This window comes from Moschus berezovskii, chromosome 4, assembly GCF_049115385.1.
Source record: "Moschus berezovskii isolate FMDL1 chromosome 4, NW_MosBer_1.0, whole genome shotgun sequence".
Classification (NCBI taxonomy): Eukaryota; Metazoa; Chordata; class Mammalia; order Artiodactyla; family Moschidae; genus Moschus; species Moschus berezovskii.
In genome coordinates, this window is record NC_142463.1 from 65,394,147 (window position 1) to 65,419,112 (window position 24,966).

The window sequence follows — 24,966 nt, forward strand, 5'->3', positions numbered from 1 at the left end:
TGTGAAAAATTTTGATAGACCTTTACAAGATTTTAAACAAATTTACCTTAAAAAATCAACTAGAGAAAATGTATTTTGATGTATATAGTCACAAACTATTTTAGATTCACTAGTATCTTTTAAAATGGATTTTAGTTTGACTGTCATACTCTCTACAAGTAAGGAAGAGGGGAAAGAAACATCACCTCACCAGTTTTTAAAATACTTTATTCTTTAAAACGTATTCTTGACTGGTGTAGTACCTTGTGGAGTCCGTTAAAATACTTGCCTTCAAGAAAAAAATGGTCAGATTCGATGAAAGAAATATTTAATCACATAGCTTTTCAATTACCTTAGCAGAAACACTAAAAAGAGTACAAACCCAGGAAACCTAAGGAGTAAGATGGACAAATAAAATTGAAAAGTGCTTTCTAATTTAGACTGATCACAAGAAGCACACATTTTATTTGTAAACCCATATCTGCTCAAGCTATATTTTGGTTATGTTTATCTGGTTTTGTTTAGAACTTTAGAATAAGAACAAAAATATCTTCTTGTTATAGTTGCGTTCTTGTCCTGTCTTGTCTTAACCTTATCCCATTCCATTTTTGTCTTAACCCTATTCTTATATTTTTAAGAACATTTCCTAGTTCTTCTTTCCATTTTTCTATTTAGTGTTTAATTACTGTTTTTAATTGGTGGACAAACAATTTTAAAATAATGTAAAATAATTACAAATTTAGAAATTTTCCAGTGGAAAGAAGATTGTATAGGTTAAGACATTTTCAAAATGTCCTAGGTTACATACAGGCAGTATAAACTTGAACAAGTTGCAGTTCTTATTCTCAGTGAGTTCACTGAAGCCCCTTTTTTTCCCTATAATTATCAGTTCATTTTGGTTCATTATAAACAGTGAAAATATTCAGATTAGTCTCCATTTAAAATTCATACCACTCATTTATCAGCAGTGTCTACTACTCCCACTTTGATTTTATTCATATTTTACAAAGAAAAATATTTGAACATCTTTCAGAAGCCTTTTTCAGAATATTTTCCTTTATCAAAATAATGTCCAGCTGAAACTAATGCTGGTTTTGATCAGACACTGCTGAGAATTTTTTTTTTTTTAATGATCTAGCTACCTAGGGTCATACATCATCATCCAGGCTTAGAAAGATATTTGGAAATTTTTTAAATACAGCAGTCAGTTTTATTCAGGCCCATGTGAGGTGTGTACTGCCTTTGTTGGTCATCCCCAGGAATGAGTATGGGCTGTCATCACCATTTTGGTTTCACTGTATCACCCCAGTTGTCTTTTTCACAACAACTGAGATGAATCAGTAAAGAAGCAGGTATGTCAGGATAAGAAAGAAATAATTAAATGCTTCACTAGAGGGTAATAAAGTGTTAGTATTTTAGGCTGAAGTTTATAATATGTAGATTCAGTGCAGTTGTCCCTTTTACCTTGTATTTCTCTGCTGAACCGGTTGAAGTTTGTACCACTTTCTACATCTTTTAGCAAAGTTGTCACAACACTGTAGAAACATTTTAAAAATTATTTTAATCATTCTAAGTAATATGTGAGAGTTGCCTTTTTATTGCTCTTGTATTACTAGCTCTTTCTGTGACATCGATCCTGTAGATGCTAAGAAGGAATCTCTCAGGTCAGCCGTGCCGCGCCAAGTCACTTCAGTTGTGTCTAACTCTTTGTGACCCTGTAGTCAGATCTGCAGTTAAATCTCCCTCAGTTCCTTCCCAGCTCAGCAGTCTCAGACACATGACTTTAGATCTTCAGTTTCCCGTTTGTGAAATGAGGATAATTACTTTATGGGTGGTTGTGAGTATTAAAGTGTAGTATGAAGCAGTTAGTTTGTGACTCACACAGAGCCATGTTAGCCAGTCCCTTAAAACTCTAACTTTTTTCAGTTACTGTGATGTCTTACTGGTGTTTTCTTCTCCCTTTTTGAGTTTGTGCTGACCCTTCTTATTCCCAGCTCCTAATCAGGCATTGCTCAAGATTCCGTCTTTGCCTCCAATATTGTCATTTGAGAAATTTACCCATTTTTATTTATCAAAGGATGCAAAGAAGAAACTTTAGAGTCATTTTGAATCACCCTTTTCTTTGCCACATGGATCTAGTCAGGCACCAAGTCTTTTTGAATGGCTTCTTAGTGTACTGCTTTTGATTCTCATCCAGTTGGGTGCATGTGTCAGTGGTTAGTTCCTTACTGAGGAGTAAGGATGGAGGCAGAACAATTTCTGTCCACCCACCAGTTTCTGGATACTTGGGTTTTTTCCCAGCTTTTGGTGATTATGAGTAAAGTTGCCAGAACATTTGCATACAGGTTTTGTCTGGACACAGTGTCTTCATTTCTCTTGCCTAAAACCTAGAAGTGAGCTTGCTAGATTGTTAAGACACTGCTAAGCAGTTTTCCCAGTGACTTTATTATTTTGCTGTGTATCCTCACTAGCATTTAGTAGTGTTAGACCACCCCTCCTATTTTAAAAAAAACTGTGCCATTCTAATAGATGAATGCTCATTTCAAGAAATAGTTATTTAAAAAATCTTTTGTTCTTCATATCATTGTCAGTGGGACCAATAAATACCAACAGATTATTCACTATTTTTGAAACAAGACAATGGGAATTTACTATAGCAGATTTTGGAGGTTTCTGTGAATGCTTTCCACTGTGAATGCTTTGGGGATAGAGCCCAGAATAAATGTGTACAGTCCTCCCTTGTTATTTACAGTTTCCACATCTGCGAATTCATCTAACTGCAGATCAACTGTGTATCAGTGTCCCTTGTGTGAGACTACTACTTCACTTGAAATGTTAAATCTAGTGTGAAGCAGAAATCTCAAAGTGTAATAACTTCATGAAGACTTCAGCCCTCCTTCAGCTTCATCATCTTCTAGTTGTCAAGGTTCCTTTCAAATGTTCTGAGTGTGCACTTCTTCTTTTAACTATTCTTGATGTTCATTCATCTGTCCAGGCTATACAGAGTGTGGGTATAAAGAAATGTTCCTGGTTTGTCTTCCTAATTGTTATACCATGTATGCTAATACAGCAAGAATAAGGTTTCTTACCAACTTGCTACTCAGATTATATTTTTTCCCTTTTGATCATCATTTAACATGACAGATTCTTATGAAATATGTTCTTCTCTTCCTGGAAAGTTTGCGTTCTAATGGGTCAATGATAGTTTAGTTTCCAGGAGTGAAGATGAGTTTTCTACTTTTCCGTCTGAGCCCTCCTGAGGAATTGCTCAGATGACTGGCCAGGGTTAAAGCTGAGTCTACAACTACAGAACGTATTTTTCCACTGGTATAAAACTACCTGGTTGGCCAAAGACTTAAACGTACAAAGTAAAGAGGATGCTTGTTTCCTAACTAGTTGAGCTGAATGGTCCAGTGCTGTTTTATCATGCCTATTTTCAGTTATAATTCTTTGCTTCCATGTCTACATGCCCATACTCTGACTTATAAATAATAACTCTTATCCATTTTCAGAATAAGTTCACATAGATTATCTCATTAAAATTATGTTTCACACAGATAAATGCCACCTAAAACCATGCCCCAGAAAGTCATTTCCCAGACAGCAAGAAGAGTTTTGTCAAATGCCATATCCCTCTTTCACTTCTGCTTGGTAAGAATCACCATCTGTTCCCCATTTCAGGGACTAGGAGAAAAGAGGAGGCATTGGTAGGAGATATTCTAGGAGGAGGTAATTCCCAGGGGATAGCTCAGGTGGATCAGTGGCTAATAATAGAGATGATAAAGGAGGTGCCCAGGGAATCTCACAATCTAAGAGTGGAGTCATTGCCCCACTGTCCTGCCCTTTCCTGTTACAAGACTCTTGGCTCTCCCAGTTAAGGTAGCAGGTATTTATCCCTAATACCTCCCAACCCTCTTCTCACTAGTGAGTACACTGTTCCACAGAAAGGCCTTTGTAAGTAGCCAATTCACAACAGCTCATTCAACCTAATTCTAATATCCAACACCTGTCTGACATCATGCTAAACAGTAATGATAAAGCTATGAACCAGGGAGAAGTCTTCTGCCCTTATGGAGCTTCTACTCTGATACCTAATTTGACAATGCAATAACATTTGCAACAATACTGTTTCCTCTTCTAAAAATTGTGAGAAAAATTTTACTGCATTGTTGATTTTATAGGTTTATGAGTTGCTCATTGAAAAAATATACCCCAATCTCTGATCAACCAACTCACAAATTTAACAGAATAATGTTTTACCAAAAAGTTCTCTGTTCAGTCCAATTCAGTCACTCAGTCAGGTCCAGCTCTTTGCAACCCCATGGACTGCAGCGTACCAGGCTTCCCTGTCTATCGCCAACTCCCAGAGCTTGCTTAAACTCATTTCCATCAAGTCGGTAATGCCATCCAACTATCTCATCCTCTCTCATCCCCTTTTCCTCCCACCTTCAATCTTTCCCAGTGTCAGGGTCTTTTCACATCAGTCAGTTCTTTGCATCCAGTGGCCAAAGTATTGGAGTTTCAGCTTCAGCATCAGTCCTTCCAGTGAATATTTGAGACTGATTTCCTTTAGGATTGACTGGTTTGATCTCCTTGCAGTCCAAGGGACTCTTAAGAGTATTCTCCAACACCATAGTTCAAAAGCATCAGTTCTTCGATGCTCAGTTTTCTTTATAGTCCAACTCTCACATCCATACATGAATACTGGAAAAACTGTAACTTTGACTAGATGGACCTTTGTTGGCAAAGTAATGTCTGCTTTTTAATATACTGTCTAGGTTGATCATAGCTTCCAAGGAGCAAGCATCTTTTAATTTTCATGGCTGCAGTCACCATCTGCAGTGATTTTGGAGCCCAAGAAAATAAAGTCTGTCACTGTTTCAATTGTTTCCCCATCTATTTGCATGAAGTGATGGGACCAGATGCCATGATCTTAGTTTTTTGAATGTTGAGTTTTAAGCCAATTTTTTCACCCTCCTCTTTCACTTTCATCAAGAGACTCTAAAGTTCTCTGTAGTTTTCGGCATTTCCATATGTACAAAAGATTTTAATGACTTAGACAAATGGCTTAATAGTGAGAAAAAGGACTGGAATTCAACAGAGTTGACCCCTTTTTACACACAAAGCATTTCTTACAGAATCCAACCTGTTTGTAAATTAGAAATGTCCTGTTCAGTTACCTTTCAATAATTCAGATGCTGAGTGAAGTAAGTTCTATCTCGGCATCTTGCTTTTTTCTCTTCTGTGGTCTCTTTTCACTATTTGCCTAAGAATTTAGTATAAAATATTTATAGAATGTTTGTGTGTGTGTAAGACATTGTAATAGGCAAAAGTAAGGGAAATGTGAAACTGGTTAGGTTAGCTATATGCATTTTGGGTGCCTTTAAAAAAAGATTTTAGTAAGAAAGGAAATTTAAGTTATAAGTCCATGGAGTCCCAAAGAGCTGGCCATGACTGAGTGACTGGACACGGACACACACATTGTTGATTACAGTTACCATGCTGTACATTAGATTCCATATCATGACACTTCTCTGCTGACTCAGGCTCCCTCCTGATGCTTATAGTGCCCTACAAGGCCCACGTGGTCTACACTTCCCCCACCATCACCCCCATTTCTCTCCACTCTCATGCTCTGTCATTACCCACTTCCTGATGCTACCTCAGCCGTTTTGACCTCCTTGTTGATTCTCAAAAATGCCCAGCTCTTAGGTGCTTTAGGGCCTTCCTGCTTGGAAGTCTTATCTTCCTGGAGCACTTTCTCCCAGATATCGTCGGGGCGCTCTTCTCATCACATAATAATAGTGCTGTGGTGGTTTAGTCTTGTCCGGCTCTTGCAACCCCATGAACTGCAGCCTGCCATGCTCCTCCGTCCATAGGATTCTCCAGGCAAGAATACTGGAGTGTGTTACCATTTCCTTCTCCAAAGGATCATCCTGCCTCAGGGATTGAACCAGAATCGAACCTGGGTCTCCTGCATTGCAGGCAGATTCTTACTGACCTAGCTGTGAGGGAAGCCAAATATTTAAAAAATGTAATAATAGTGCTGCCTCGCTAGAAAACCCTAGTTTGAATTGTACTGTCCCCCCTTCTCCCTGTTCTCTTTCACTGCATCATTCCTCTCCTTAGTATTTTTACCATTAAGATATATACTTATTTATTAGTTTACATCTGTTTCTCCCAAGTAGAATGTTAACTTTGGCATGACGAGGAATTTTGTGTTTTTTTTCCATTATTGTTTTCCTAATATTAAAATAGTTCCTGGCATGTATTAGATACACAGAAAAGTATTTTTTTTGAATGAATGAATTAATAAAAAGAATAGGGAAATGCAGATGGCATTCTAGTTAAGGAAGACAATGAGTAAAGACACGTATTGAAAACTAGGAGTAAGTATGATATATCGGTGGGAGGTAGAAGAGGTAGACCTAATTATAACCAATAGATGATTTCTTATTTGTGGAGAGTTGAAAATAAAGTTAGATCAGTGAGGTGGTACCCAAGACGTAAGGCAAGCAGATATTAACAACCAAGCAAAGGAGTTTGGGTTTGATGTCAACATAAAGAGTGGTATCTCAGGTTCCTAAGGAGAATGATCTAATCAATGATGTTTTAGGAAATATCCGTTGAGAATTGGCATGAAGGTAAATTGAAAGGGAGAGAGATCAGATGCAAGAAAACTATTATTATTACAAAGCCACCAATTATTGCAGTACTCTAAGCAAGAGGCCTGTGAAGAGGGCAGTTGTGACAGGATCCTGGAAGTGATGAAGACAGATCAAATCTGTGGAATAAACAAAAGAAAAACACCTTCTGTGTTCCTTCAACTCTCTTCATTCCCTAAGGAATGAATAGCGCTGAAGACCTAATGTCTTTCACTCCTATCTAGTTTTTAAAATTAGCACCACAGAGGGTAAGCTCAAATGGTCACACGTGTATGGAGTTCTGCTGTGTCCATAAATAACAGTTACCTAGTTTGGTGGGTCAGAAATGAGAACTCATTGCTATATAAAATTAAAATGTTTTATGTAATTCTTGCTAGTAAAATTTAAGATTATTTGTCATTCAATTTTCCCCTCTCTCCTGTATCTTCATTTGTAATTTTAAAATTCTTATTACTTTATTGTAATATAAATAGTCATGAAATATTTCCGAATCTCCACATACTCTATTTAAATTAATTCATATTTTTTCCATATAGAATTCATACCTCAAACTTATAATTTCAGGGCATCCCAGACAGAATGAAAGTGTTGATTTCACCATTTAAATTTTATTCTGTTTCAGATTTGGAGTGAAGAAAAAGCCTATTTACATTAATGTCATAAGGGATCCTATTGAGAGGCTAGTTTCTTACTATTACTTTCTGAGATTTGGAGATGATTATAGACCAGGATTAAGAAGACGGAAACAAGGAGACAAAAAGGTAGTATTTTAGCTTCAGAATTTTTATAAAGATAATTGTTTATGGTTTCCATGCAATGAACAGTGAATGCTTTTAAAATTTATTAGTGATTATGAATATATTACTTGCTTATTGTGGAACATTTCTAAAGAACCAAAAAAAGTATGAAGAAGCAAAAATAAAAAATTTTGTAGTTGATATTTTGGAATGTATATTTTGTCCTTTTAGAAAGTATTTTACTTTTGTTCCAGGGCTGAATATTTGTTTTATTATAGTCCTATTAACAGTTTTCTATGCACTTACTATAGCTGTACATGAATATGACATATTTGATACATACTTTGATTCTCTAAATCTTGATGATGAGAGTTGACACTGATTTGTATTCATCTGTTTGGGGACACTGTTTTGTTAAAACAGCTATTTTTTTCAGGCAAGATGAAAATTATAGCTCAACAGAGTTCTTACTTAGCAGGTTCAGATTTGAGTCTTCTAATAGAGGTGAATCCTCCAGAGCAGCCCCAGATTTGCTTTCCTAAGAAACCAGACTGTCACTTTTTTGGTGGAACACCTTTGTTGGGACCACCCTGCTCACAGGGTTGCCCAACACATTGGAGATGCAGTCTGACAGAGCCTGCAACCACCCTCTCCTGCCTCATTTTCTCCCCTCAAGCGCCCAGTGCCTCAGCCTCCTGAAATGTCACATTCCTCCAGATGTATTAATCCCTTCATACTTTTTGCACACATTTTGTTCCCTGTGTTTCGAATGTCTCTCCTTCACTCTGGAAAACTCTTTGTCCACCTTTAAGATCCAGCTCAAGTGTTAACCTCTTTCATAAAGTCTTTTCTGGCAGATAGCCATGTCCTTTTCAAAGCTCCCAGAGCACTCCATTCATGTCACTATTTTTTAATATTTATTTTGTGGTACTTGAATTATTTGTTTACATATATGTCTTCTCCAGAATGCTGTGAACTTTCGGAAGCAGGGACTATACGTCATTCACCTTTGTTGATACCACATCTACTATGGTGCTTAGGTCATCTGTGAACACTTAGCAAGTGGCTCAGTAAGGGAATTCTGCACCTTTTAAACCGAGTGTTGCATAGCAGTGATGCTGGATACTTGATGTATTATAGTAACTGACATCCAACAATTCATGTTTTCCTAAGTTAGTGGTGCCCTCTGTTGCATGAGAAGGCAGTGGAAATTTTTGTTTTATATTTACCTTTTTGTTTTTTAGAATTTGCTATGTCTTTCCTTGGTCTCAAAGCTTTAGGCAGAAGGTACTGATCCAAATAGTACCTTTTTTTTTCAAGTGGACACTGAAAACAAAAAATCTCTTACTATTATTTAATCTTCTAGAAAAAATATATACTTATGTTACTATGGAAAGTCTGCAAAATTTTGTAAAATCTAGTAATATAACTCTTTTGTGACCTAGTACTTTAAAATTTATCAGTAGTTATTTCTAAATTCACTTCAATGCCAACTTCTTCATTTCTTTTTTTTAATTTTAGCCCTGTCATTTATATTAGTTCTTACTCAGTAATTGTCAGTATCCATCTCCCTCCTTCAACTAAAGGAATGTCAATGTTGGTAAGGAAAAGATTAACAGTCACATAGGTTCCTACATCCACCATTTGTCATGTCAGCTCTGGATACCATGGTTTTGTAGTTGCTATCCTATTTCATTTGAGGAATTAGGTAATAATACTACTTAATTTAGCCAACAATAATAGCTCACATCTATTGAGTGCTTATTGTGTATCAAGCTCTTTTTTAAGCCACATACCATGTATCATGAAATGATACCATGTATCATTTCAGGTGGTCCATAGAAGAATTTTATGCGGTAGTTGCTGTTATTTCTCCATACATTTTAAATATTAGAGCAGTAGGGCCTACAGATGCAGATATGCTTTTATCTAAGCAGAAATCAAGAGGGAGCTCACTCTCAGCTTCCAATTTTCTGTAGAAAATGTGAAGCAAGATATTTGTAGAAAAGGGTTTGAATGTAAATGCCATCACTACGAAGCATCAAATTTTGTTTAATTATTAACCTTCAATTATAGGAATTAAATATTTAAACTAATAATTAAATGATCTAGTTGTTTACATGAAAAAGGTGATTATAACTTTGTTTCTCTAGTATGCTGAGCTGAGTTTTGTGGGAGAGGAAGAGATCTGGACTAGAGTGTTTTTATTTCGTTTGTTTTTATTTTGTATTTGAAGACCTTGAAGATTTATCAGAGTAAAACATTTATTTATAGAAAACTTCATTTATGAAAGGTGGCCCAAATGTTTAGGAGAAGGCTAATAGAAGTTAGCAAACCAATGGGAAAGTTCTGGTGGCCAGCTTTTGAGTGACTGTCAACTTCTGTGATGTGATGTGAGCAGAGAAACCCAAGGGCTAGTGTCACTGTTGGAGTCAGTGGAGCAGTTTATCTTGATTAAGACCTCGGTGGAGTCACTCAAGTTTTGCATAGTAAAGATGGTTTTGAGTTGTGTTAACTTGATTTCTTTCACTTGGTTTACTTTTTTCATCACATATTTATAAAGAAATAGCAGAGGGACTTCCCTTGCAATCCAGTGGTTAAGACTCTGCTTCCAATGTAGGGAATGTGGATTCAACACCACATTCCCTAACCAACTTAAGAGAAACAACACAAAGAAGGCCAATAACAAGGAAGATATAAAAAAAAAAACAACCTATAAACAATCAGGAACTAAGATCCCACACACGTTGTGGCTTAAAAAATAAATAAATGATAAAAGGAATAGGACTTCTGTTGTACACTAAATCTGGCACACTCATGTATGTTCACCAATTTCTTATTGTTTATAGGTTTTTTTATATCTTCCTTGTTATTGGCCTTCTTTGTGTTGTTTCTCTTAAGTTGGTAAACTTAAGAAACACCTCTGCCAAATGATAAGAAGGAACTATAAAGGAGGCAAAACCCAAACTATTTTTCCACTTTTATATTGTCTAATAAAATGTGTGGTAGATGAATTAGGGTAAATGCTAAGCTTTTAAAACAAAGAAATTCAGATGTTTAGATAGATTTTTTTCTGTCATACATAAAAGCCTATAGGTGAGGGGCCTAGGTCTTAGAGCAGCTTTGCTCTGCACTGTCATTCAGGGAGTGAGGTTCCTGCCATATTGTTACTCTGCTGCCCTTCAGGGGCTTGCCCTTATGTGCTTGGTTAAATTTGGGTCACCACAGCATCTGCCTTCTAGCTCGTGGGAAGGAGGAAAGTAGAGGCCCACCAGTTTCCTTTTAACTAAGTGACCCAGAATTTGCTCACATTACTTCTACCCCCAGCTGACTGGCAAAACTTAGTCATATGGCCACACCTAACTGCAGGAGAAGCTAAACATTGTGATTGAAAGAAGGGAAGAGTGGATTTTGGTAGTAAATCTGTCTCCCAGAGTTGGCCAGCAGATTTTAAAAGTGAAGTGAAGTGAAGTCGCTCAGTCGTGTCCGACTCTTTGCAACCCCATGGACTGTAGCCTACCATGCTCCTCTGTCCATGGGATTTTCCAAGCAAAAATACTGGAGTGGGTTGCCATTTCTTTCTCCAGGAGATCTTCCTGATCCAGGGATTGAACCCAGGTCTCCCGCATTGTAGTCAGATGCTTTACCATCTCAGCCACCAGGGAACTTTTTAGCAGATTTTAAGCTACTGGCCAAAAGTAAACTTGAAGATTATCAGCACATTTGCTTTGTCTGAAAAAAACAAATACTTTCAGCAGTTTAGAACACAGGAAGTAGGAGTTAGCTAACTTGAGAACTTGGGTTAAAATATTCATCCCACATGCTTACTCATTAATCAGTTTTGATTCCAATAGTGGATATTTAAATTCCCAAATTTGCCTATATAGTGACTCAGGAAACTTTTAATACTGCAGCCTCTTTTAATACCCTAATTTCTTATATTTAAGCAAAATCTTTCTAATGTCTTTAAATTTTACACACACAAAATGATGGTACAGTTTGTGAGTTCACCCACAGTCACGTTAGTAATTCATTTCTTTTCTATCTGAGACTCTATTCAGACAGAGGTATAATGAAGCAGAGCACCTCTTCTGAGTTTAGAGGCACCATACTATGATTTGGGATTCATTTAAAATTGAATAGGCATGGAATCAGAAACCTTCTGATATACACCACTTGGTTTATTGGAACCTGGAACATGGTAGAGATAGATACATAGGTTTTGTTTTTATGAGCTACATGCTGGCATAAAGGATAATAAAACCACTTTTTAGAAAGTGACTTAGACCAGCAAATTTAAATAGACCATCTGGTAAATTTCAGAAATAATATAATGGCCATGGAAATGGAGTTGATTGAGTCTTAAGTATAAACTGGGATGTTTTCATTTTTAAAAATATAGTGATGTGTGTGTGGGGGGGAATCCTAAGATAATTTTAGAGAACTTTAAGGAACCATCAAAATGCTTCATGAAAAAAATGTTACCACCCCTGTCTTCATCTCAACCAGAATTGTGCCTTTAATACTCATGCAAAATCTCCGAAGTACAGTCTTCCACAGCCATTTACAAATATTGATTGTGCAAACAACTGGTGTAATAATATTTTGTATGCTATGGAGGACACAAATCCATACTGCATGATCCCTCCAAGAAGTTTTTCTGTAGTTTGGAAGAGTGAACATAATATATATATTTTTCAAAGTACATGAAACAAGTTCTTTAGATAAAGATGTCTGTATAGATACACATACCTGATCCTAAGAGTTGGCTATCACAAGGCAGTATATAATTAATTTATATGAGTTTAAAAGAATGATTGACCTGACGCCAGAGTAGTCATTGGAAAGATAGCATCTTGTATATTAGATTAGTAGAGGAAAGCACTTTCAGAGGAAGAAAATGTATTTAGCAAAAATATATAGATCTGCAGGAACATATGACTTGCTTGAGAAACTATAGAACAGGTTAATCTGGTAAAGAATTTATACATAGAGATAAGACTAGCACATTGAAGTCAGAGTATGAAGCATTCTTTAAAGCCAGGATAAAGAGTTAGTGTCTTCTTTCTTTCCATATATTAGAAGCTGTTGACGTTTTCTGAGTAGAGGATGTAGAAGTGACGACTTAGACTATCTGGTGGTCTAAGAGCAGACTGAAGGAAGAGGAAACAGAACCTGATTAGAAAGTGATTATAAGGATGGAGAAATGACATTGTGAGATCCTGATGAAAGTAAGATTGGAAAGAAAAAAAAAGATGGAAAGACATTACCTCAAGGAAGTTAAGTAGAGGAAAAATTAAGAAATGTTCTGAGATCTTGAGTCTGAATTACAAGGGGCAGTGTTGTCGTATTGCCAGAAATACAAAATATGAGGGTATTACTGGAAACTCAATGAAAAGGCACACTAGGTATCAGAAAATACGTAAGAAGTGATTCATCTCGGGATACAGATTTGGAAAGCTTCTGCCTGGAAATCATAAATTATTCCAAGGAAGTGTGAATAAGCTAAGGAAGGGTGTAGATAAGAAAAGATATCTGAATTTCCATACTTGGTAGAAGGACCAAAACATGCCTTAAAAGAAGATAATGATAGTACGTTCAGAAAGGTACAGAGAAGCAACAGAAAGCCCAAAAGGGCAGTGTTCAAAGAAATAGACAAATGCTGTGGAGGTCAAGGAGAATAAGAACCAATCAAACATTGTATTTGACTGTTAGGGAGGACAGGTGGGGAGAGAGACAGACATGGATACATCCCGTTTATTTAATGGTTATAATGAGCCAGCCAGTCTTTGTGGTAGATTGTTTTACATCCATCATTTTATTTCTTCTTCAGAATAAGACTATGTCCTCGGTATTTAGATGAGGAGACTAACATAAAACTTACGTTTTCTGGTTCAAGATTCGAGCCCAAGTCATGAAACTTTGTCCTATATCATGGTGAAGGCCGTCTGTAAAAGAAATGGGCAAATCAGTTGTGGACTGCAGTTTGCTGTTGCCTCTTAAATGCTGCCAGAATAAAGATATTTATCCCTCTATTTCTCTGTTCGTAGTCAGATCTAAGGATTTGGGGTCCTATTCTCAATAGAGTTTTGGTTGAAAGGGACCTTTGAATTTATCTAACTTTATATGAAACTTATTAGAAAGTGAGGTTTAGAGGCCGTAATGACTTACTGAAGATAAGGTCTAACCTGGTTCTGGAAACTCAGATGTCTGGACTCTGGATGCATTCTCTTTCTACTCTTTCATACTCTTTCTTCTCAGAAATAACAGGTGGTATTTATAGATGACTACTGCAACAGCCAGAGCTCCTAAGTTTGTTCTCTGGCATCTTAATATCATTTCAGATAGATAAAGCCTACTGTAAAAATGCCTGTGACAGATAGTAGTAAGTTCTTAAGAAAGTGAAGCTGATTTAATTTTAGACCCATAACCTGTGAGTCTCTTTCCCTTTTCATTAATTTGCATGTGTGCTCAGTCACTCAGTCATCCAACTCTTTGCAACCACCTGGACTGTAGCCCACCAAGCTCCTCTGTCCATGGAATTTTTCCAGGCAAGAATACTGGAGTGGGTTGCCATTTCCTACCCCAAGGGATCTTCCTGAGCCAGAGATCAAACCCGCATCTTTTGCGTTTTGGGAAGCCCTTTAATTAATTTAGTCAGATGCATTTGGAGAGGGGGCCATATCAGTCCTAAGTATCTGGGGTCACTTTTACTTGTACAATGATGTTTTTGTTCGTTTTAATGAGAAAAGAGGGAAAGACTTAAGGGTAGTTCTACTTTATATTATTTTCAAGTAATTATTTCCTGAAGAGTATCTTGAGTCTTATTTGATTTACTTTGCTAAGGGGATAGAAAATATAAATACACAGATTCAACATAAACCAGTCCTTAATTTCAAGGACAAGTTATTATATGAGGATGTTCCATTCTTATGGTAAAAGAATTCTTATAAACATTGGTGTGAAACAAAAATATGAGAAAAGCCCACATTTAACTTTGCTCAGTGTCTCAAGTATGTTTTTGTAACCTATCACTTTAAGTCACTGTCTCATCCAACTCTCTGCTGCCATTGTTAATAACTTACCGCATTAAGATAATTGATAGGTGAAGCTCGGGTTTATGGCTCACATGTTCTGCTCTGTATTTTTTCCAGACCTTTGATGAATGTGTAGCCGAGGGAGGCTCAGACTGTGCTCCAGAGAAGCTCTGGCTTCAAATCCCCTTCTTCTGTGGCCACAGCTCAGAATGCTGGTACGGAGATAAAGTTAGCATTAATCAATAATCTACTTATTTTTCTCCATAATCTGTATTTCACAAAGGTGGATGCATTAGTCAAGGGCTCAGTGTAAGGAAGTTCTTGAAAGACCAGACCAAAAATAACATGTAATTAAGTAATACCTAGTTTTTTAGTTATCTTGCTGCTGCTGCTGCTAAGTCGCTTCAGTCGTGTCTGACTCTGTGTGACCCCATAGACGGCAGCCCACGAGGCTCCGCCATCCCTGGGATTCTCCAGGCAAGAACACTGGAGTGGGTTGCCATTTCCTTCTCCAATGCATGAAAGTGAAAAGTGAAAAGTGAAAGTGAAGTCACTCAGTCGTGTCTGACTAGTAGCAACCCCATGGACTGCAGCCTACCAGGCTCCTCTGTCCATGGGATTTTCTAGGCAAGAGTACTGGAGTGGCTTGCCGTTGCCTTCTCCGTTTAGTTACCTTAAAGTGCCTTAAAAAGAGTCTTCATGTGTAGGATGCTTGCCATGATTTCTCAGATGCTGGTTTTTAAAGATTTTTGATATTATGCGTATTGCTATATTCTAGCACTGTTCTTAATTAGAAGTCAGGAGTCCTTTCATAAACCTCGTTTTCTCCTAAGCTTGTTGTTTTAGCCACCCATTTTAGATCAAGAAGAGGCTTAGTGGGTAAATTATTCACCTGGTTTTACTGTTAAACTGATTTGACTTTGAGAGAAGCCAAGGTAAAATAAAAATGTTTTATCTTTAATAGAGTTTATTTCTTCAGGATGTGCTGAGTTTTCAGTTTATAAAAATAATGGTATGTATTTATTTGTTCTAGTCAATCATTTTAATGGGAAAAGTAGAAAAAAAAGCAAGAGACACATGCAGTTAGTGTCTTCCTTAAAACCATGAGAGACGCAAGGAATGCCTTCTGTTCTTTCCATCATCATTTGAAATGTAGTGTTAGGTCACTGTGAACCTTAAGGTCTTACTCAGTAGATTGTATCAGCACATAATATAGTTGACCCTTTGAACAACACAAGTTTGAACTTTGAGGGCCCACTTAAGCACAGATTTTTTTTTTTAATATGTATTACAGTAGTGCATGATCTGTAGTCATGCACTACTGAATCCTCGCATATAAAGCTGGGGATATGGAGGGCTGACTTGTAAGTAATACATAGATTTTCAACTGGGGAGTGGGGGATTGGGTCTGGTTGGCACCCATAAACCCTCTTGTTCAAAGGTCAACTATAATAACATAAGATGTGGACGCTTCGAAAGAATGTCAATTTTTAATCATTTCCTTACAACAGGAATCAGTAAATTACAACCTGGACACCAAATTTGGCCCAGTACCTGTTTTCATAAATAGTTTTATTGAAAGACAACCATATCTATTTGTTTATTGTCTGTAGCTGTTTTCACACTGCAGAAGCAGAATTAGGTAATTGTGACCAAGACCGTATGACCTGCCATCTTGGGCTTTACTCTCTGGCTTTTCATAGGAAAAGCTTGCCACATCCACCTTAGAACAATAATATATTTTTCTGTTGGGTGTTACTGAGATTTTAATTGAGCTTCTTTAGGAACCTTAGAAATCAGCTTGTTTACTTCCCCAACCAGCCACCGTCCCTTAGCCATGCAGTGTGGAATCTTAGTTCCACAATCGGGGTTTAAACCTTTGCCCTTGATAGAGAAAGAACAGAGTCCTAGCTGGACCTCCAGGGAATTCACAAGTGTTAGTTTATTTTTGTTGTTTTTTTTCCTGGGTGTATCCTGTGGCTTGGGGAATCTTAGTTGCCCCACCAGGGATCAAATCTTTGCCCCCTGCCGTGGAAATGTGGAGTCTTATCCACTGGATCACCAGAAGAGTCCCCACCCCAGCTTTTTAATGGCTGAGAAAACAAGTTTAGAAAGATGAAAGATACTCGCTCAATATCACACTGCTTAAAGGCAGAGCTTGGAATTGGGATTAGGAAATGTCAATGCTGAAAAGTCTCCAAAGGCATAATTTATTTAGGGCCAAATTTCTATTAACAGTCAGTAGGTGACAATGTAAAAACTAAAAGATCCGTAGCAGAGTCATTTCTTAACAAAAACGTAAATTCATAAATTAAATGAAGATAACCACTACACAAAATTGCTTAGACCCTCCTAGAGAGCTCTTAAAATGAATGAAGTTTAGAGAACAGTTGACCCTTGAGCAAGGCAGGGGTTAATTCCAGTATAACTTATAGTTGGCCTTTTGTATTCAAGATTCCTTGGATCTGCAAATTCAACCAACTATGGTTCAGGCAGTATTATAATATCTACTATTGAAAGATATTTGCATATAAGTGGACCAGTGCAGGTCAAACCCTTGTTGTTCAAGTATCAACTGTAAACAAAGATTAGATGCACTCATACCTAAATCAGATAGGAGGATACATAAATATGCATATTTTTTAACTATTCATATTGTGTTGCCTAGTAAAATTTGAATTAGCCCTGCATGGTTCAGCAGAAATTGGAGACAGGCAAAGGAAATTAAAAACAGGTGTGCCTCCCGAAGGACATTAATACAAGGGCATTAAGGCTTTGAATGAACACATGTTTATCTGTTTTTTACAGTGTCAAAGTCATCAAAATTACTTAGCAGATTTTACAACCAGGTTTTTTATTCTTTTTCTTTGGTTTTAGGAATGTGGGAAGCAGGTGGGCTATGGATCAAGCCAAGTATAACCTAATTAATGAATACTTTCTGGTGGGAGTAACTGAAGAGCTTGAAGATTTTATCATGTTACTGGAGGCAGCTTTACCCCGGTTCTTCAGGGGTGCTACAGAACTCTATCGTACAGGTATATAAAGGATGGTTTTGGTTTTTGTTATTTTTAAGCTGACTTTAACCTTGCCACTTGCAAAATATGATTTGAAGTCTGTTGAGTAAAACTCCAGAGAGGCAGGTATATTGTCTGTTTCTCTTCACCATTTTCAATACAGAACAATACATGGCACACAGATCGTGTTCACTAAATATCTTTTGAATGAATAAACATGCATGAGATGATGATTAAAAGGCATTGTGGGTATAGTAGAAAGATACAAACTATAGTGCCAGCCTTAGAAATTGTGTGATACTCAGTAATGCCGGCCACGCATTCCACCCTTTAGACATGTCTGGTGCCATTTAGGTGGGGGTAGGATGGGAAGGCTGAATCATGTTGGTAATGAACCTGTGCTCTTGTCTGTTATAATGCTCCTAAAAGTATGTTTCAGTAGCCTTGACGGTATTAAAAATCTGAAGGTGACTGTGCTGGTCCAGTCTAATCCTGATTTTTTTTTCCGTATTCTTTGGTAATATACAATCAGAAGGACTCTTTTTTTTTTTTTCTAGAGTATGCATATGCCCTGGCTTTTAATACATAGGTATACAGAATAGAGGTTATGAGAAATCAGTCCAAAGTTTGAAAATAGATATTTTATATCTTTAAAAACAAACTAGTTAGAACACCAAGCATTTGAGAGTATAAAAATGTACAGTGACCATCTACACTTTCAGTTCATTTCAGTTCAGTTCAGTCGCTTCAGTCGTGTCCGACTCTGTGTGCCTCACAGACGGCAGCCCACCAGGCTCCCCCGTCCCTGGGATTCTCCAGGCAAGAACACTGGAGTGGGTTGCCATTTCCTTCTCCAATGTGTGAAAGTGAAGTCGCTCAGTCATGTCCGACCCTTAGCAACCCCACGGACTGCAGCCTACCAGGCTCCTCCATCCATGGGATTTTCTAGGCAATAGTACTGGAGTGGCTTGCCATTGCCTTCTCCGACGCCAGGCCTACCAAGTGGCAATTCTTACTTTTATTATTTGATATCTCATTAACTCTTTAACGAGGATAAAGATTTGTCTTATGAAGGAACAAATCACTGATTAGGACATTGTTTTTGCCTGGATGATTTTAAGATGAAACAGTTATGTTACCTGCCTTCCACGTGTCATCTCTTCAAACAGGCATTGATTTCTGTGTGTGTTCTCAGAATTTATTTACCTTTTCTCTTTTGCCTTTGTAAGTAGGAAAGAAATCTCATCTTAGGAAAACCACAGAGAAGAAACTCCCTACTAAACAAACCATTGCAAAGCTACAGCAGTCTGACATTTGGAAAATGGAGAACGAGTTCTATGAGTTTGCACTAGAGCAGTTCCAGTTCATCAGAGCCCATGCTGTACGAGAAAAAGATGGAGACCTCTACATCCTCGCACAGAACTTTTTCTATGAAAAGATTTACCCTAAATCGAACTGAGTACAAAGCGTGACAGTTAGGTTCTTGAACTACAACTTCGACCTTGTCTTTACATTAGTTCTCAGCTCCACAACTTGGATTGTTGGTGGGTATATAAGACACTTTGCGTTAGGATACAGACAGTGACGTCAAGGAAGTAGATTCTGGCTGATAACGTCAGTAGTCCAGGAAGTTTAAGTTTCAGCCTGTTTTTATTCTGGTTAAATTTTGGTGGGAGTTATAACCTCCTGCCTGGACAAAACCTACACATCACCTAAAATAAATACATAGCAGGTCTAATTGAAGGCTAGATGCAATTACAGAAAAGTTCTGATACTCTGTTTTTGATAAAGCATCTATTTCAACTAACCATCAATGAGGATGAATCCATCTGCTTCTTCGCCTGGAGGTTTGCGTTGTACTCCTCTACTGGCTAGTGTTATTAACTGTTTGGCAGTGTGTGCTTTGTTTTTAAATGTTTGATCATGGTTGCTAAAAATGTTTTTGCTGTAGTTGGAATGGCCCATATTTATGTAGGTCATTTTAATTTTCTTTTAAAAGATGATTGGTGTTAAAAACCAATTTAAATCATTATTAATACTGTAAAAAGAATCAAAGCAGTATTTCTTATTCCTGTCTCCCCAGTATCTAAGATTGGGGAAACACTTCAGAGAATGTTGACATTACCTAAAGTTTTGTTGTTTTTTTTTTTTCCACAAAAATATTTTCCTTTAAGCAAGATTTTCTCATGTTTAATGGGAAAAAACTAATATGTAATATAAACAGTCCAGTGGGGAAATTTTGACTGTGTATCTTTTAGATCGTATACTTTTTCTTCGAAATCTGTACCTATTCTTGTGATGTTTCAAAAGTAGTCCTGATACAGATTTGACTCATCTGTGTATCCTAGAGGAGACACCCTATGGGATCCAGATTCAAGCTCAGCAGCAACTTCTTCTAGTTCCTCAGTTTTATTCTGATCTCTGCCTGACTGTCATTAGTTTCATCTAGTTTATTTGCCAATGCCTTTCTAACTTTTAGTTCTAGGTAGAGTTGCTTATATTTTCCCAATTCTGCTTTTTATTAGAAACTTCTTGAAAGGTTTTCATCTTGGAGAGTTCATATTCCAAGTCTTCAATTATGAGTTCAGTCTGACTTCTTCAGTTCAGTCACTCAGTCATATCCGACTCTTTGCGACCCCATGAACTGCAGCACGCCAGGCTTCCCTGTCCATCACCAACTCCCGGATATTGCTCAAACTCATGACCATCAAATCAGTGATGCCCTCCAACCATCTCATCCTCTGTCGTCCCCTTCTCCTCCCACCTTCAGTCTTTTCCAGCATCAGGGTCTTTCCAATGAGTCAGTTCTTCACATCAGGAGGTCAAAGTATTGGGGCTTCAACATCAGTCCTTCCAGTGAATATTCAGGACTGATTTCCTTTCAGTTCAGTTCAGTTCAGTCGCTCAGTCGTGTCCGACTCTTTACGAGCCCATGAATCACAGCACGCCAGGCCTCCCTGTCCATCACCAACTCCGGGAGTTCACTCAAACTCATGTCCATCGAGTCGGTGATGCCATCCATCCATCACATTCTCTGTCGTCCCCTTCTCCTCCCGCCCCCTTCTCCTCCCGCCCCCAATCCCTCCCAGCATCAGAGTCTTTTCCAGTGAGTCAACTCGTCGCATGAGGTGGCCAAAGTATTGGAGTTTCAGCTTTAGCATCAGTCCTTCCAATGAACACCCAGGACTGATCTCCTTTAGGACGGACTGGTTGGATCTCCTTGCAGTCCGAGGGACTCTCAAGAGTCTTCTTCAGCACCACAGTTCAAAAGCATCAATTCTTCGGCGATCAGCTTTCTTCACAGTCCAACTCTCACATCCATACATGACCAGTGGAAAAACCATAGCCTTGACTAGATGGATGTTTGTTGGCAAAGTAATGTCTCTGCTTTTTAATATGCTCCCTAGGTTGGTCATAACTATCCTTCCAAGGAGTAAGCGTCTTTAATTTCATGGCTGCAGTCACCATCTGCAGTGATTTTGGAGCCCCAAAAAATAAAGTGTGACACTGTTTCCACTGTTTCCCCATCTATTTCCCATGAAGTGATGGGACCAGATGCCATGATCTTAGTTTTCTGAATGTTGAGCTTTAAGCCAACTTTTTCACTCTCCTCTTTCATTTTCCTCAAGAGGCTTTTGAGTTCCTCTTCACTTTCTGCCATAAGGGTGGTATCATCTGCATATCTGAGGTTATTGATATTTCTCCCAGCAATCTTGATTCCAGCTTGTGCTTCTTCCAGCCCAGCGTTTCTCATGATGTACTCTGCATATATGTTAAATAAGCAGGGTGACAATATACAGCCTTGACGTACTCCTTTTCCTATTTGAAACCAGTCTGTTGTTCTATGTCCAGTTCTAACTGTTGCTTCCTGACCTGCATATAGGTTTCTCAAGAGGCAGGTCAAGTGGTCTAGTATTCCCATCTCTTGAAGAATTTTCCACAGTTTATTGTGATCCACACAATCAAAGGCTTTGACATAGTCAAGAATGCAGAAATAGATGTTTTTCTGGAACTCTCTTGCTTTTTCGATGATCCAGTGGATGTTGGCAATTTGATCTCTGGTTTCTCTGCCTTTTCTAAAACCAGCTTGAACATCTGGAAGTTCATGTTTCACGTATTGCTGAAGCCTGGCGTGGAGAATTTTGAGCATGACTTTACTAGCGTGTGAGATGAGTGCAATTGTGCGGCAGTTTGAGCGTTCTTTGGCATTGCCTTTCTTTGGAATGGAATGAAAACGGACCTTTGCCAGGGCTGTGGCCACTGCTGAGTTTTCCAAATTTGCTGGCATATTGAGTGCAGCACTTTCGCAGCCTCATCTTTCAGGATTTGAAATAGCTCAACTGGAATTCCATCAACTCCACTAGCTTTGTTGTAATGACACATTATTTTGGTATCCATTTTTCATTGTCCTTTTTCTTTACTTCCTTCATATGCATGCTAGGATCACTACTATCAGAATCTTCATTCTCTGTAGCAGGAAACAGCTGGTTGCTATTTTTTTCTACTCTTTCTCTGCTGAATGAATCCAGTCTTCAGAAGCATCACATATGTTGTCGGATACTTGCATTTCACTACTTTTGTTCTGCTCCTTTTCTTCTTCAACCTTGGTTTTATAATTTTAAGACTTTATCATCTGATGTAGGTGATAAATCAACACCAGATTTGTTTCTTGCAAAACCTGCTTAAAGAGTCTTCTTCAGAATTCTTATCCACTGAGTTGCTATTTTTGGGAGGTGTCTCTTTTCTTTATAATCAGTAATCCGTTGGTGAATAATAACACCACTAACAACAGCACATTCTTCAGCAGTCCATCCAAAGACATGTTGAGAAAAGATGTTAACACCTTGCTGAAGAAGACTCGCTGCATTTGACCCATAATTGACAGCAAGCATGAGGGCTGTTCTTTTCATCTGATTAACTGCATGCGTAGTTGCTTCTTTCTTTACTCAGCCGTTTGCTGTTTCCTTTCACTTACAGTAAGTAACAGTGGTCTGAGGTCATCCTTGTTCCTGGCTTCTGTTACTGGTGTCGTGTGAAAGCAGCTCTGCTGCATGTGGTATATTCTGGCAAAAGTCATCATAGTGAAGAGCAGTGCTGCTACTGACATTGGTGACATTTGTGTTGGCACCATGTTCCAGCAGAATAGTTGCAAACTCCTCCACTTGACATTCTACAGCCTTCATCAGTACTGTCCTCTTTTCATTGTCACAGAGGTTAATAAGGTATTTTCTCTCCAGGAGTAGAGTTACCCTGCTGATTGACCATTGGCACAAGCCAAGTGGAGGGCATTCCTATTCATCTTGTCCCTGTGGTTCATGCCATTATTCCCGAGCAAGAGAATATGCTGCTACGTTGCCCAGGCTGGAAGCTTTGTGGATCTTTCCATGGTCCTCTCAGATGCGGTATCTGGGCCTGGTGTCTTCTTGGACCTCCCAGTCATTGGAGAAGGTCGCTAGCTCCTGCCCTTGCAAACAGTTTGAAGGCTGGGAAACATCCTGTTCTCTTGAGTGTCTAGAAAGATGGCATCTTGGAAATTGACTCCATGAGGCTAGAGGTTATATTCCTCATCCATCCTGAGGAAGAAGAAATAGGAGTAATCCTGGACCACGGTGTGGGAGTGACAGAAGTAGCCCTTGCCAGTGAGGTTGAGCCTGGAGCCTGCGGGCACCTGGAACATGCTGCCCCATGCCTGGTTGCACAGCATCTTGATCTGGGCCCAGTAGAAGAGCCCCATGTGCTGCCAGGGCAGGTAGGTAGCTGTATAGGCCATGCCACTCCTGGTACAGCGCCAGCACCTTGGTGACACAATGATCTCGGCCAGCTTGATGCAGCAGCGCTCGCTCAGGGGTCTCCCCTCAGAGGGGAGCTGGCAGTTGTGGGAGGCCCCAGGCCAGCCAGCCAGGCAGAGCCAGGCAAGCAGCAGCGGGTGCAGCATGCTGGCGGCTGCAGCGGCGGGGGGTAAGTGGTGGGACCGGCAGGGCAAGCGCTGCACCTGGGGCACGTTCCCCAGAAGCACAGCCCTGGGCACTCGGCTCCGTGCTGCTCTCTCCTCCACCACCGGGATCCACTCTGCCTAAACTTTTAGTTAAGGCTTCCACATATTAATATCAAAACAGTAAATTTAGTGTTTGTTTCTCCATGGATTATTTGTAAAGCTGTAAACTGAGATATCGGTGAATCCATATTATATCTCCATTAGTGAGCTGTGGTATGGGTAGGATTTTCCTACTTCTGTACTTTTCCTTGTAGACTATTTTTACTAAGGTGCTTTATAATGTGTTTTAAAGCATTGCACTTACAAAAAAAAAAGGAAAATGCTGTAAATATTGCATATTTTATGTATTTGGACCAAAAGGTTATAAGTAATTAGACAAGTGATTTTGCACCAATTTTATTACATCAAGTAAAACCATCAGATCTACTGTCCTTGTATTTCTCATTTAACTTTACTGTTAAGACATCACTGAAATGAACTTCAATAACCTTTCAATTTTGATATGAAGTACATTATTCATAATTGGGGGCAGTAGTTATAGTGAAAAGAGTACTGGACGAGGAGTCGGAAATCTTGATTTCTTGACTTGGCTCTGCCACTTATCAGCTGTGTGACCTTGGGCAAGTCACTTAACCTCTCTCTGCCTCAGTTTCCTCATCTTGAAATGAGGATATAATACCTGCTGTACCTACCTCACAGGGGTGTTGTGAGGATTAAATGAGATGGCATGTGAAAGCACTTTGAAAATTGTAATGCGCGATATAAATGTAAGGTATTATGGGAACATCTTTAACATATAGTTTCATATCATTCGTTTTTTAACAAAGAAAAGAGAAAAGTTCACTTATAAGCTGGTTGAAAAAAACAGTTCATCTTGATGTGAATTTGTGTTTAATAAATATCTTCTCAGTGTTTTATATTCCCTGTTTCAACAACTATTGAAAATTGAAACACCTGTGAACTCTTACAGATTCATGAACCGCTGCTTGAATTCAGGAGGTTGTTCCCTGTTTGCAAAAAGATTTCAATAGCTGACTCAGGTCAGAGGAAAATTTGCTCTTCAAATGTGGAAGACTTTTCTGTTTTTATTTTACATTACCATTCAGAAATGGTAGCTATTTTATACCTCTGGTTTTTAAGGTATATTTTGCAAAATTTGATTTCCCTGTGCATTGTTTACTTTCTTCCACTTCTTGGAGTAGCAAAGATAAAGAATTTAGAAACATTTTCTAAAAGGGTAACCTTTAATATGTTTAGTTTAAATAAATATCGCCAAGCAAGGCCTCACCAGACTATGTAAGCATTTCAGGCAGCTTGCTTTAAAGGTTGTTGATTGTATGGCAGGAGGAGAGAGTGCAACTTATCAAAAGACATTTTGGACAAATTTAAAGAAAAGCTAAAAGAAGTTGACAGGAAAAGTCATTGTAACACCCTCACCCCCCCCCCCCAATAATAGGACCATATTAAGAGTATATCAACAGGCATACTTTTCTTATTTGACTTTCTTTTTTGTGAATTTAATACCTTTTGCAGGCATTT

The 24,966-nt window shown here is 38.3% G+C and overlaps 1 protein-coding gene and 1 pseudogene across 2 annotated transcripts in view; one reads left to right on the forward strand and one right to left on the reverse strand.

The window, feature by feature from the left end:
* The window catches only part of HS2ST1 (heparan sulfate 2-O-sulfotransferase 1), a 181,829-nt gene extending 158,043 nt beyond the window's left edge, over positions 1 to 23,786 (forward strand). Inside the window, exons 4-7 of one of the 2 annotated variants that reach the window (XM_055401554.2) lie at positions 7,267 to 7,405; positions 14,536 to 14,633; positions 17,296 to 17,453; positions 18,662 to 23,786. In XM_055401554.2, the coding sequence (XP_055257529.1) occupies positions 7,267 to 7,405; positions 14,536 to 14,633; positions 17,296 to 17,453; positions 18,662 to 18,891 (625 nt within the window). In that variant the 3' untranslated portion in view covers positions 18,892 to 23,786. The remainder of the gene's footprint in view (positions 1 to 7,266; positions 7,406 to 14,535; positions 14,634 to 17,295; positions 17,454 to 18,661) is intronic. The other variant, XM_055401555.2, reaches the window with a different exon arrangement.
* LOC129540377 (coiled-coil domain-containing protein 3 pseudogene) lies at positions 22,826 to 23,367 on the reverse strand (annotated as a pseudogene).
* Positions 23,787 to 24,966: the final 1,180 nt, after the last annotated feature.